Consider the following 14,073-nt stretch of genomic DNA (forward strand, 5'->3'; position numbering starts at 1 on the left):
TAATCATACTGCTTAAATTTCCACTATGTAGAATGTCCAGTGGGACAGACAAATACATCAAGACGATTCACACATGATCATGGGACTGCATATGTTGGAAATTCTGTCTGGAGGATATATGCATAAGAAAATGTCATCTCTCTGACTTTTCAGGGACTGAGAGGTCACATATAGTAAGCTAAGTCATTATACCACATTCCTCTTAACAACTTAAATATTTTGTAACTACAATGAATACTAATAATTATCCATCTAGATACCTATGGCCACCAATGGATCCTACTTCTGTGTGTTTTCAATAGACGTGAAGTGTTTATTAAACATGGTAGAAGGGATTTTCGGGACAACTCAATTAAAAAAGAAAAAAAAAAACATTATAAAATTTTAACAAGTCTCCTGAGATTTTAAGACTGGATATCTGCTCCTAGAGACAACTTGGCCCTTGATACATTAGATTCCAAGTTGAACATTGTTTGGATTTGCCTACCTTGCCCTTTTTGTTCGCTTACCCTTGGTCTGTTTATAATGCTCTGTACCATAAAGACTACAGGGTTGCCTGCTTTCCGAATGGCTTCCACAGCTTGCTCATGGCTTGCATCTCTGAGGTCCATCCCATCCACCTGCAATGGAAGGCCTCAGCTTAACATTTCAAGAAGCTATAGAACAACAGAACAATTTGTGGATCTGGAGTTCTGAGAATCCTGGGTGAGCCTCCTGGGAAATCTGTTTCAGAATCAAAAATAATTGAGACTACCTGTGAGACTCAAACTTTTCATTGTCCAGAAGACTTGTGGTCCCTTATTTTGACACTGACTTCTGTCCCCATCATCAACTGAAATAATCATCAGTTGAAATGAAGGCTCTACTTCTGCTTTCCTTACAGTATCGGTTACCCCTTTAATAAATCAAAGTCATTAAAGAAATAATAAAAGGGAACTGCCTCGCAGCACTGTGTTCATCATGAAAGTCACTGTACATGTTTTCTCCAAATCCATTAAAGACTTGTTCGGGAAATGGGTGGGCAATGTTTTGTGTTTTTCTCTCTGTACAGGGAAGCTTGAAGTAAAAAACAGAATTCTAATGTTCAGAAAAATCAGGTTATGGCAAGATTAGCTTTGCAGAAGAATCTTTGTAGTGGACATGACAGGAGCTGGAAGCCAAGAAATTGTGCTTGTTAGTAATTCTTCTATAAATAGCTTGAAAATGAATGTTATTTTGTAACTTTTTATTGGCCATGGATTGCCTGGGTGATGAGCAGCTCAGCTTACATACTATATGAATAGGAAGGAAAGTAGTTTGAAAGGCCAAATGCTAATCCTGCCAGAAAACTACAAGATACTATAATCATTTTATCATTTCCAATTACCACAATAGGATATATATACAACAAAATAGCATAATCAGAGCAGACACAATTCTGGAAAAGAAAATTAATTAGATCTCTGCATAGAACATTATCACCTTTAAAAGAATTACATGCATTTAATTGAAAACTTCTCTTAGATTGACACTTAAGTAATGTAATATGCATGTCAGTACATATTAAAAACGGCTTTCACTTTTTGTAGAATAAAAGTTAGTATAATAATGAATAATAGAAGTTAGTCTACTATATATTTCACTTGTAGAAACATTTAATAGGTCATTAAATATCTTTGCTCAAGTCCAAAGAACTCTATACTCAGAATGGAATACTTTGCAGGTCTCGACTCGTCTAGCCTAAATACTTTTTCAGAAACTTGGCAGAGACAGGTTTCAGAATCCCCAGGATTATGGAGGCCCAAGGCTTGCTTACTTACTAGAAAAGCCCCCATACATAACAGCCCTCAACAACCACTGCTAAACAGCACAAAGTACTTAACAACGCACAGAATCAGACTTCTTTTCAATTTGAAAGGGATGGATGCTTTAACTCCCTCAGTACCTTTAAACAACATTTTAGTGCAAACTGTGATCAATCCTTTCTAGAAAGAATTATAAATATTTCTTACTTTTTCTCCTTAGGTCAAAGGTATTTAATAGTGAATTATCCATAAAATAAACTGGCCTGTGATAATCTGAAATTGGGAATAAGGGTTCTTTAAAAAGGAGCTAAGATATCCCCTAAAGAAAGGTAAGGATGCAGAGAAAGAGAACAAGCCCACCATTCTTCCTTACAAATGTTTGGAGGGAAGAACGAGACAAAACAGACATGGCCCTAGTACCCTCCCAAGGCTCAATCTTCCTCCCTCTTCAGCTTTCACAGATAATCAACCAGTAAAGGACTATATCAATATTTAAAATGTTCATTTTAAAGTTACAATGTTGTAACCTTCATAATCAATGCATTTTAATGGTAAGTTATATGGATTTAGAAAATGAGAGACAATCACTTGTATAAACTAAATATAATGGTCCTTATAGTAATAGTTATTGGTTTCTACTGAGAAACCAACTCTGTTATCCTGACAACTTAGCAAATCTGGGTCAGGTACCCTTCCTCTACCCTCTTAATTATAACTATAGTTTCCCTGATCAGATAATTTATCACACTGTTCTGAAGTGACGTGATTACTTGTTAAGTCTGTCACACTTGACAAGCAGGCATGCTGCCTTGTTTACTGCGGAATGCCCAGAGCCTGTGATAGCATCTGGAATGCAATAGCTGCTCCAGGAATATTTGCTGAGTAAATGACTAGTGACCATGGGAGAAAAGTCTATTTAAAATACTATACTTTGTTTTGAATTAATTTTACCAAATCAATTTTACCAAATACTTCTCTTGCATAAATCAAAGTTACACATACATGAGTGTGTAAATACACACACACACACACACACACACACACACATACACTCCTCAGTGATGAATGGGCATAGCACTGAGAAAAAGAAAGAGGGAAACATGAGCCTGGATTGTGGGGGGTGGAAGCATTTATGTAAAAGACAATCAGGGTAATTAGCATAAAAGATTTACTAAAAGGACTCACTTGGAAAATAATCCAATAAAGTTAATCTACAATGAATTGATCACGATAAGCATTTCTTAAAATAAAATCACTGGAGAACGTAGCTATTATCTACATATTATGTTCATGTATATTTAATTTCAAACAATTCAATTTTTTCCCCAGGAAATTTGCTTTGTTCTTTCAAATAGAACTTCATTATTTTAACTCAAGGCCAATGTTTTTTAAAATGGTTATATCTCCAAACATCAGTCTCTGAATCAAGATACATAATCTGTCACCATGCACTAAAGAGAAAGATTATGGATGAAATGGGACATGTAAGAAAGAAATGTTTTAACCTCAAACACATTTTACTTTAACAATGGGTCAAGTGACCCATGTGAAGGCAATGATTCCCTTAATAAAGAGGATAGAACAGAGGAAGAATTTTGGCACAGAAAGCTCACTAGAGGGTACCTCTACTATTCTATCTCCAGGTTTCAAGGTTCCATTTTTGCCAGCTGGACTATCTTCAAGAACATGTTTGATGAAAATGCCCCTCATCACTTCACCATTGCTTAGACGACTTCCCATGCCTCTTCCACCAACAATGCTGATACCCAACGATTTACTTGGTTCTCTCCAAAGTTCAACCCTATAAAGATAAAAAAAAAAAAAAAATTAAACTCTTATAAGAAAGCTTATGGGGGAAAAGCCTCACAATGCTGTGTTTTGGAATGATTTTGGGATAGGAAACCAAAGGTTTAGGCAACAAAAGACAGACAAATAAGACTTCAACAAAATTAAAAACTTTTGTTAATCAAAAAAATACTATCAATAAAGTAAAAATGTAACTCACAGAATGGAAGAAAATATTTGCAAATCACTTTCTGGATAAGAGATTGATATTCAGAATATAAAGAGATCACCAAAAACACAACAGTGAAAAAATAATCTGATTTAAAATTGGGCAAAGGAGGGGCACCTGGGTAGCTCAGTGGGTTAAAGTCTCTGTCTTCCACTCAGGTAATGAACCCAGGGTTCTGAGATCAAGCCCCGCATTGGGCTCTCTGTTCAGTGGGGAGCCTGCTTCCTCCTCCCTCTCTCTCTCTCTCTGCCTGCCTCTCTGCCTACTTGTGATATCTGTCAAAAAAATAGAATATTTTTTAAAAACATGGGCAAAGGAATTAAACAGACATTTCTCCCAAGAAGATAATCAAATGGAACATAAGCACATGAAAAAATGTTCACTTCACTAATCATTAGCGAAATTCAAAACAAAACCATAATGTGATACGTACCCCATACCCACTGGGATGGCTACTATCAAAACAAAAAAACAACAACAAAAAAAAAACAAAAACAAAAAAAGAAAAAACAGATACCTGGGTGACTCTGTTGTTTAAGTGTCTGCCTTTGGCTCAGGTCATGATCCCAGGATCCTGGCATCAAGACCTGCATTAGGTTCCTTGCTTAGCAGGGAACCTGCTTCTCCCTCTCCCTCTCTCCCCTGCTCATGCTCTCATGCTCTTTCTGTCTCTCTCTCTCTCTCTCTCTGTGACAAATAAATAAATAAAAATCTTTAAAAAAAAGAGAGAGAGAGAGAGAGAAAAGAAGTGCTGGCAAGGAGAAACTGCAGAAATTGGAACCTTGCGCACTGTTGGTAGAATGTGAATTGTTGTAGCCACTATGGGAAACAGTATAGGAGTTCCAAAAAAAAAAAAATTGAAAATAGAATTGCCCTATGACTCAACAACTCCATTTCTGGGTATATAACCTCTCAAAATTATACAAAAGTGTTGAAGAAATATTAATATAGTTATGCTCATAGAAAAATCATTCATAATAACCAAAGGTGGAAGCAATTCAAGTGTCCATCTAAAGATGAATGGATAAACAACATGGTATATACATACCATGGAATATTATTTAGCCTTAGAAAGGGAAAAAATTCTGATACATGCTACAACACATATGAACCTTGAAAACATTATGTTAAGTGAAATAAGCTAGCTAGGTGAAATAAAGGACAAATACTATACAATTTCATTTATATGATGTATCTAGAATATTCAAATCCATAGAGACAGAAAGAATGGTAAAAAGTTTCACAAGACAAATGAAAATGGAGATACAACATATTAGAACTTATGGGATGAAACAAAAGCAATTCTGAGAGGGAAATTGATAGCAATATACACCAACATTTAGAGACTAGAAAGATCCCAAATAAGTGATCTAACTGTATGCCCTAATGAACTAGAAAAGAATAAGCTGACTCCAAATTTGGCAGAAAGAAGGTGAGAGTAAAGATGACAATAGAAACAAATGAAATAGAGAACAAATAATAGGAAAGAGTAACCAAAGCAAGAGCTGGTTCTTTGAAAAGATAAACAAAATTGGCAGACCCTTAGCTACATTAACTAAGGAAAAGGACCCAAATCGAAAAAGTTATGAGTGAATAATAAGACATTATAACTGTTAGCACAGATCAAAGGATCATAAGAGGCTATTATTATTAACTATACATCGACCACCAACAAACTGGTAACCTAGAAGAAATGGAAAAATTCTTAGAAACATACAACTTACTAAGATTGAATCAGGAAGAAATAGAAAATCTGAATAGACCAATAACTAGTAAGGAGATTGAACCAGTAATCAACGGCCTCCCAACAAAGAAAAGACCAGAACCAGATGGTTTCACTGGCAAATTTTACTAATCACTTAAGAAGAATAAAAATCAATCTTTCTAAAACACTTCCAAAAGTCAAAAAGGAAGGAACACTCCCAAACTCATTGTACAAGACCAGCATTATCCTGACACCAAAACCAGAAAAGTTTACTACTAGAAAAGAAAACTACAGTACACAATATTGCTGGTGAATATGTATAAAAAAAAATACTCAATAAAATATTAGCAAACTGAACTCTGCAGCACATTAAAAGGACCACTCACCAAGATCAAGCAGGATGTGTCCCTGGGATGCAGGGATGCTATCAACCAATGTGATAAATTCCATTAATAGAACAAAATAATAGAATTATATGAACATTTCAATAGAGTAAAAACAGCATTTGACAGAATTTGATATGTGCTCATGATAAAAACTCAACAAATCAGGCATAGAAAGAACATATCTCAACCTAGTAAAGGCCATATAGAGTAACAACACAGTTAACAACATATTCAATAGTGGAAGGATGAAAGCTTTTCCTCTAATATTAGGAATAAGACAAAAGTGCCCACTTTCACTACACCTATTCAACACAGTACTGTAAAGCCTAGCTAGAGCAATCAGCAAGAAAAATAAATAAAAATACCGAATTGGAAAGGAAGAAGTAAAATGGTCTCTATTTATAGATGACATAATTTTACATATATACAAATCCTAAAAACTCAACCCAAAAACTGTCAGATCTAATCAATTAATTCAATAAAGTTGTGGGATAAAAAATTAAAATGCAAAAATAGCATTTCTATACACTAACAACAAAGTTTCTGGGAAAAGTTGATCTCATTTATAATAGCATAAAAATAATAAAATAGTGATACATTTAAAGAGGTGAAACATCTGTACTCTGAAAACAAGAAATTGATAAAACAAATCAAAGAAGACATAAATAAATGGAAAGGTATCCTGTGTTCATGTGTTGGAAGAGTATTGCTAAAACATGAAGTATAATCAAAAGCCACCTACAGATTCAATGCAATTACTATCAAATAGATTCCAATGGCATTTTTTAAAGAAATGGAAAAAACACCGCTAAAATTTATACAAAATCACAAAAGACTCTGAATAGTCAAAGAAATCCTGAGGAAAAAAAGAACAAAGACGGCATCACACTTCCTGATTTAAAGCTGATTTAAACTATACAGTTTAATGATTTAAACTATAAAATTTTAGTCATCAAAACAGTCTAGTACTGACATAAAAACAGACACACAGACCAAGAGAATAGAATCAAGAGCCCAGAAATAAACCAAGAATGTAAGGTCAACTAATATTTCATAAGGGAGGTAAGAATACTCAATGGAGAAGAGACAGTCTCTTCAGTAAATAGTGCTGCGATAACTGAATATTTCTATGTAAAAGAATGAAGGTGACCCATATTTTACAGCATTCACAAAAATTAATTTTGATTAAGGATTTAAATTCAAGTCCTAAAACCTACTGGTTGGATTAAGAACTTAAATGGAAGACCTGAAACCCACTGTGATGATATTTCTATATTTACATAAAATCAAGCCAAAATGCTATATGCCTTAAACTTACACAGTGATGTATGCTCAATTACTTTTTGATAAAACTGGGGAAAAAAGAGGGGCGCCTGGTTGGCTTAGTGGGTTAAACCTCTGCCTTTGGCTCAGGTCAGGATCAAGCCTGGCATCAGGCTCTCTGCTCAGTAGGGAGTCTGCTTCCCCCTGCCCCCCGCCTGCCTCTCTGCCTATTTGTGATCTCTCTCTGTGTCAAATAAATAAATAAATAAAATTTAAAAAAGAAACAAAAAACTGGGGAAAAAAGAAAGTAGAAGGGCAGTTGCCAGGGCAGGGGGCAGAACTGGGGAATTATTTAAAATTTAATGGGTAGAGATTTTCAGTTTGTAAGATGATGCGTTCTGGAGATAGATGATAGGTTACACAGCAATGTGAATGTTCTTAATGTCACTGATCTGCATACTTAAGAATGGTTCACATGGTTAAAAATTATAACTAAATTTTAAAATATTCAATGTAATAACATGTAATAAGTTAATTTTTGCCAATCTTATCAATTTATTGAAGTTTTACCAGTAGCAAAACAAAATCATTTTTGTTTCCCAATTATGTGTTTTATAAGGTCTGATAAACACTACTGTATTTCTGAAGCTGATTTATTACATGTAAATACTGGACTCACACTTCAGGCTGGGACATGGACCCATATAAAAAGTACCATTTTCCAGGAGCTCTAATATTGCAGACACTAAGTAATCAAGAAATTCAACAACTCCTGAACAGATGGTAACTTCTGAGTTTGGCAATCAAATCAAGGAAAAGAACATTCCTGCACACACTATGTCAGAAGCTTATCCCTGTAGAAGTCTTCTTTGCCAAGGTAGACTGGGTAATTAACAGTCAGGGCATGGAAAGCAGAGGCTGACAGTATCTTACATGATCTGATTCTACCACCACCTCCCCAAACTCGGCTCCCACAGCTCCGTGCCCTCTGTTCTCCACTCCAGCGACCACAGCTGTTCCCGAAGCTCATTAGGCCTGCTCTCCTGCTTCTGGGCGTTGGCGCTTGCTACTTCCTCTGCCTTGAACGCACCTCCTCCCCCCATGTAATAGGCACAGACACTCACATTTCATACCTGCTCAGAGCCATAAGAGCTATGAACACATTAAGTTCCTGTCTTATGGGAAGACTGGCACATAAGAAGAAGGTTGTTTGCAGTGAGGTGCCGGGCTGAGAGGAAAAAAGAAGAGAAACGTAGCAGAGAGCTCTGAGATAACACGACTGTAATCTGTTCTGTGCTGCGGGAAGGGAGACAGTGCTGGACATCAAACAGGAGAAGAAAGCATGGTCCAACATATGCCCTCAGTCTGAGGAGCTTTGAGGAGCTCCCAGAGGAGAGGAAAGATTGGCCTAAGGACTCCTGTGTGGTGAGGGCTATCCAGTAAGAAAAGGCTGGAGATAAAAGAGCACCAGGGCTGGGGGAGATGAAGCACGTGAGGTCAGCATTTATTACCTTATTAGAAATGGATAATCCTAGAAACTCTATTTAGTTTGAAAGGATGTGACCATGTTCCTGAATCTTAATAATGTTTGTGTAAATAGTTTAAACTAGTTAAAATCCTAGTCATCATTTTCTTTCACTCTTGGAATTCTGTGAAAGATAAGAAGCAAAATCCTCCCTTGTTTCTTAAAGCAGCTCCTGAGATAACACAGAAAAGTAAAGAAGTCAGTATATTTAGCCATTTGTAGTAAACATTTAAGAATTCAGGATACATACATGGGACTACTTAACCCTTCTCTATAAAGGAAAAAAAAAATGGAAGAATGAAAGCAAATGTTGGCTAGGGTTCTTTGTAGTTAGTGTGAAGTGGAAAGTGGTTCTTATAATTTCTTAAATAATAAAAGTAATAGCAACAAACACTCAAGAGCTTATCATGTGCTCGGCATTATTCTCCAGGTGAATACCACATACTTTCATTTAATTGTCACACCATCCCTATGGGATGGATACGCTAATTAGCCCCACTTTTAAAGGGAAGAGGTTCAGAGAGGTTACACAATCTTTGGAGAACAGCCCTGTCTGCCTATATGGGGTCCAGCCGATAGCAGTGTTATCAAATCCAGTGTACTCTCTGGAAGAAAGGCTGTAACTTCTTAAAATCCTGGAGAAGATAACAAACACGAGGCTGCCAAAATGACCACAGTGCTGAGGAACCAGACTCCCCTCATTGAACGGAACACTGTAAACATTCTTTGAACAGAAAAGACGAGACCTATAAAAGTATAGTTTTATAGAACATGTTCAGAGTTAGTTGTCTGGGAAAATGGCAGCCTTTCTTGAAGCCTATACATGGGCTTACAAAAAATGAAATTCAGAAAAGCAAAGGTAAAACGGCTTTGAGGCCAGCCTGCCTGAGCTCTGAATTGAGCCCCTGAGTTTGAGTCCTGACTTTTTGCTACTTAACAGTTGTGTGACCCTCTGCAACTTACTTAGTCTCTCTTACCTTCCTCAGCTGTGAAATGGAGCCAGTAAGTCTCTCTACAGCAGAGTTCGCTGTGAGGATTATATTAATGAATGTATGCCAAGTGCAAAATGAAGCTTTGGCATACAGCATGCAATCAATCTTTTATCACTCCTACGATGACGACTGGGATTATGACTACTGAAGCAATGTAAGCAAGATTCAAAATTCAATCCATAGGACGAGTGAGAAAATGTGCACCCTACCACCTTAATCCTGTTTGGATCATACATTGTATATTAAGACAAGATACCATTTTCTAACTATCAGGTTGACAAAAACATGTTGTTTCAATGATCATATGATGTGGTAACAAGGTTGTGGGGAAAAGGGAACTCTCATATATTAAGAATTGAAGTAAAAATTGGTACAGCCACCCTAAAAAAGCAAGTGGACAACTTCTGATGGCGGGGGAGTAGGAGGAGGCGCCTTTTCAGCCGGTACCCCAAAGTGAGCTGATTACCTACCAAAGAACTCCAATCACCCATGAAATCAGCCTGAAATCAGAATTATACCCGTCTGGATCTCTACTGGGGCAGAAGATGCCAGTGGGCAGGTAAAGCGGAATGGGAACGGCGGACTGATATCGGAAGATAAATAACACATTTAAATCTATGAGCCAAGGGTGCCTGGGTGGCTAAGTCAGTTAAGTGTCTGCCTTTGGCTCAGGTCATGACCCCAGGGTCCTGGGATGAAGTTCAGTGTGGGGCTCCCTGCTCAGTAGGGAGTCAGTTTCTCCCTCTGTCTCTGCCTCTCCCCCTGCTTATGTGCTTTCTCTCTGTCAAATAAATAAATAAAATCTTTAAAAATAAATAAATCAATCTATGAATCAGCAATTCCTCTTATGGATACATACCTAGATAAATTCTCATAGTTATATATAAGGAAATAGAGATATTTACTGCAAAGAATTATTATAGTAGCAAGTAAGTATTAATTAGTCAAATATTGACCTGGGAATAAACTGTGGTGCATTCAGATGTTGAAATTCACTGCAACAACTACACTGAATGAATGAAGTATCAACCAGACAGACATCCAAGACACTGGACTGAGCGAGAAACAACAAGCTAGAAAGTGATACACAGAGTATGCTACCAATTCTGTCAATGGAAATCACATGCAAAGTAAGAGTAACAGCTTATTTAAAATTTTAAAATATACACTTTGCTAAAAAATATTCTCTATTTCCACAGAAAGTAAACTTCTTTTAACAGTACAAATGAATGTCCCATCACGTTCCCCATGTTGTATAAAAGCTTTGGTTATTTTGGTAAGCATCCTCTTACTATTCTGTGACCTCTTCCCAAAAGAGTACCTTTGTTAATAAGTGCAGGGTATCTTCTTAGGATTTCTGGAAGCTCCACCCATACCCTCACTGCACCACCTTTAGAGATACCTCAGGCTGGTGTGAAGACTAAAATTGAAGTTATAAGTATAAAAATCTTCCAGTTCAGGGACACCTGGGTGGCTCAGTTGGTTAAGCAGCTGCCTTTGGCTCAGGTCATGATCCCAGGGTCCTAGGATCAGTTTTGCTCAGCAGGGAGCCTGTTTCTCCCTCTGCCTCTGCCTCCCTCTCTGTCTGCCTGTGCTCGCTCACTCTCTCTCCCTCTGTCTCTGACAAATAAATAAATAAATAATCTTTGGGAAAAAAAAAATCTTCCAGTTCAGAAGCTACACCCAAGTTTTTCTCATAATAAAATTCCAAAGTGATTCATGGGTCCAACATTTTCTATTTGCTTAGTTATTAGTGATGATGGTGACCATCGACCAGGCCAACGACCGAGACTGAATGCTCACTATGTATCAGGAACCAAGCTAAAAATTTCATGTGCATTATCACACTAAATTCTCCAAATTTAAAAGATTTTACTATCAAACCCATTTTATAGATGAAGTAACTGAGAGCTAGGAGAGATTAAGAAATTTATCTTAAAAAGTGTAAAAGTCAGAATTCTAACATGGCTCTTATAGACTCTAAACATTGTGCATATTGCTTTCTAAAATCTACTTTTCCTCTAACAGCATTATTAAAACTGAGAATCTATCTTCTTCTTTGACTGTGATTTCTGTCCAACAAAACTCAAGTTTATCACTATGATCACCAACTACAAAATAATTTCATCTAACTCACTTTTGCCTTTATCCTCATATAAATAAGAAACAACATAATCTATTTTCTGCCACTGATCTAGCATTTATATTCTATTCTCAATGTGAATAATGATGTAGAGAGACCTTGATTCTTTAAGTAAGTTAAATAGCTTCTTAAGGAATTCCAATGAAAAAGTCATTTTAAATGGCTAGAAATGTTTATTGTTTTTTGTGTAAGTAACATAATATGTTTCCTATACTCTGAATAGGACTCAACCTAAAAATGTTTAAACATAAGCAAAGAAAATCATCAAACTGCATTACATTTATGAACAGTAGAAATTTTTCTCTCTGGAGGATTTTATATATTTATTGTAGAATAAGTATTAGGTGTTTCCTAAGTGCAAGAAATCATTATGATGGTCACTTGTAGATCTGTTTAGAGGGCATAGCCAATGACAATTACTAATATTTTACACTCAATGTAAAATACCTTATACTTTTCTTTAATTATTTTGTGTCTTGCCTAATCCCCAGTACACTATACTTCCTTGAAGGCAGGATTTAGGTCTCATACATCCCTTTTATTCACAAAATCATCTGCATCCATAATCAGGACTCAGTAAATTCCTATGAAACTCAATTTGATTTTACTCAGCAGGAACACAAAAATATGCCTTAGTGATGCATAGTGTTATATCTGAACATATTTAGGAAAACTATCTTTTCTACTATATATGAAACTGGTTCCAGACAGAGCATGGGTTAAAATAACTGCAGGCTGTGATAACAAGATGCTTACACACACACACACACACACACACACACACACACACACACATTTTGAATATATGTGCTACAAATGCTAGAGAATATTTAAATTACCATTTGGTGGTTTAAACCCAAGATCGAGCTCTATAGAAAATATAATCCATTCCCAACTACTTAGGCATAATTTTCTCTAGTTATTTGTATTTAGCCCCTACTATATGCCAAATCCTTGTATACATGTTAGTTTAGACCCTGTGTAATAACATATTGTTCTTTCCACAGCACACAGGAAGAAATGGAGGGTAAGGGATATTAAAACGCCTTGCCCTGTGTCAGAGTAGCAAGTTGTAATCCAGCACTAGAAACCACACCTCCCTATCTTTAAACACTGAGTAGGCAGAAGACAGAAATCATCCTTACCGCCTGGGCTGGTTCCAATTACTATATGCTGCATTTTGAAGCTCACTTTCTTCTCCCTCTCCTTCTTCCCGCTCTGGTAGTTCTGGAATGTCTCTGTTAAAAATTTACACAGTGAATACACCAAAATCCTAGTAAAACCGTGCAAGTTTTGTCTTATATATATTTTATTATCAATTTGCTAAAAATCAGAACTACTTCATATTTTCACCACCTTGGTCAATTTTACATTAAGAGGAAAAGAAAACCTGATCAAATGAAAATAAAAACATGACACCAGAATCAATTTACCATAAGTTAGTCTGGAGATAAATGTTTGCAATTGATTTTTATAGAAATTTAATACTCTAAAGAAAATATACACTCAAGTTATATCCATTTTCCAGCGACAGGAATACTGAACTCGGTCAAATCACACAACCTTTTGACTGAGATCAGAAGTCATAAAACCCAATAATCATCTGTATTTGAATGTTTCACAACAAAAACTTTGGAAAGCAACTAAGTGCCCAGGTTCTCCCTGAACATGTCCTTTTTCCTTTGACTTAAATGTTAGATTTTTGCTTTTCAACTATTAAGAGAAAATCTATGTGCCTAACTATACTACCCACTGTTTTATGTTTTAATTCCTCTCCTGAGCCAAGTTGAGGCACAAGGTTCTGAATGAGGCTGGGTTCCAAGAGCCTAAGCCTGACAGTGGGACAAGACTTTTGGGAATGGACCCAAAAAAGAGATTTTATTTTATTTTCCAAAAAGAGGGTTTTTAAAAAGGATGTTAAGAAGCAGACTGAGAAGGAGGCAGACTGAGAGAAGCTATAACCTGAAGATGCATGCACAGAGGTGAACATGAGGCTAACCCTCGGGAAACAGAGCTGGAGAGAATAGGACAGAGGAAGCCAAGTATGAAATACAGATAATAATGAGAACTTAGAATGAGTTCCTAAAATATTCAATGACATCCACGGGGAGGGGGGCAGATCTTACCCATCCAAGCTCAGGGAGCCACCTGGACACACTCTCATATACACTGGACACATGTTCTTGCCTTTTGAGCTATAAGAATATTAATATCCTGAATCCTCTGATACAAAACCCCCATGTTCTTCATATGATTCTATA

At 36.4% G+C, this 14,073-nt stretch overlaps 1 protein-coding gene across 13 annotated transcripts in view; it reads right to left on the reverse strand.

The window, feature by feature from the left end:
* MPDZ (multiple PDZ domain crumbs cell polarity complex component) overlaps positions 1–14,073 on the reverse strand; it is a 154,150-nt gene that overhangs the window by 36,903 nt on the left and 103,174 nt on the right. For 10 of the 13 annotated variants that reach the window (XM_082696734.1, XM_082696741.1, XM_082696738.1 and 7 more), the window contains 3 exons: positions 12,958–13,050; positions 3,408–3,585; positions 510–620 (listed from right to left, as the gene is read on the reverse strand). In XM_082696734.1, the coding sequence (XP_082552860.1) occupies positions 510–620; positions 3,408–3,585; positions 12,958–13,050 (382 nt within the window). The remainder of the gene's footprint in view (positions 1–509; positions 621–3,407; positions 3,586–12,957; positions 13,051–14,073) is intronic. The other 3 variants (XM_082696736.1, XM_082696737.1, XM_082696745.1) reach the window with 1 other exon arrangement.

Source organism: Mustela nivalis (genome assembly GCF_964662115.1).
Source record: "Mustela nivalis genome assembly, chromosome: 13".
NCBI lineage: Eukaryota > Metazoa > Chordata > Mammalia > Carnivora > Mustelidae > Mustela > Mustela nivalis.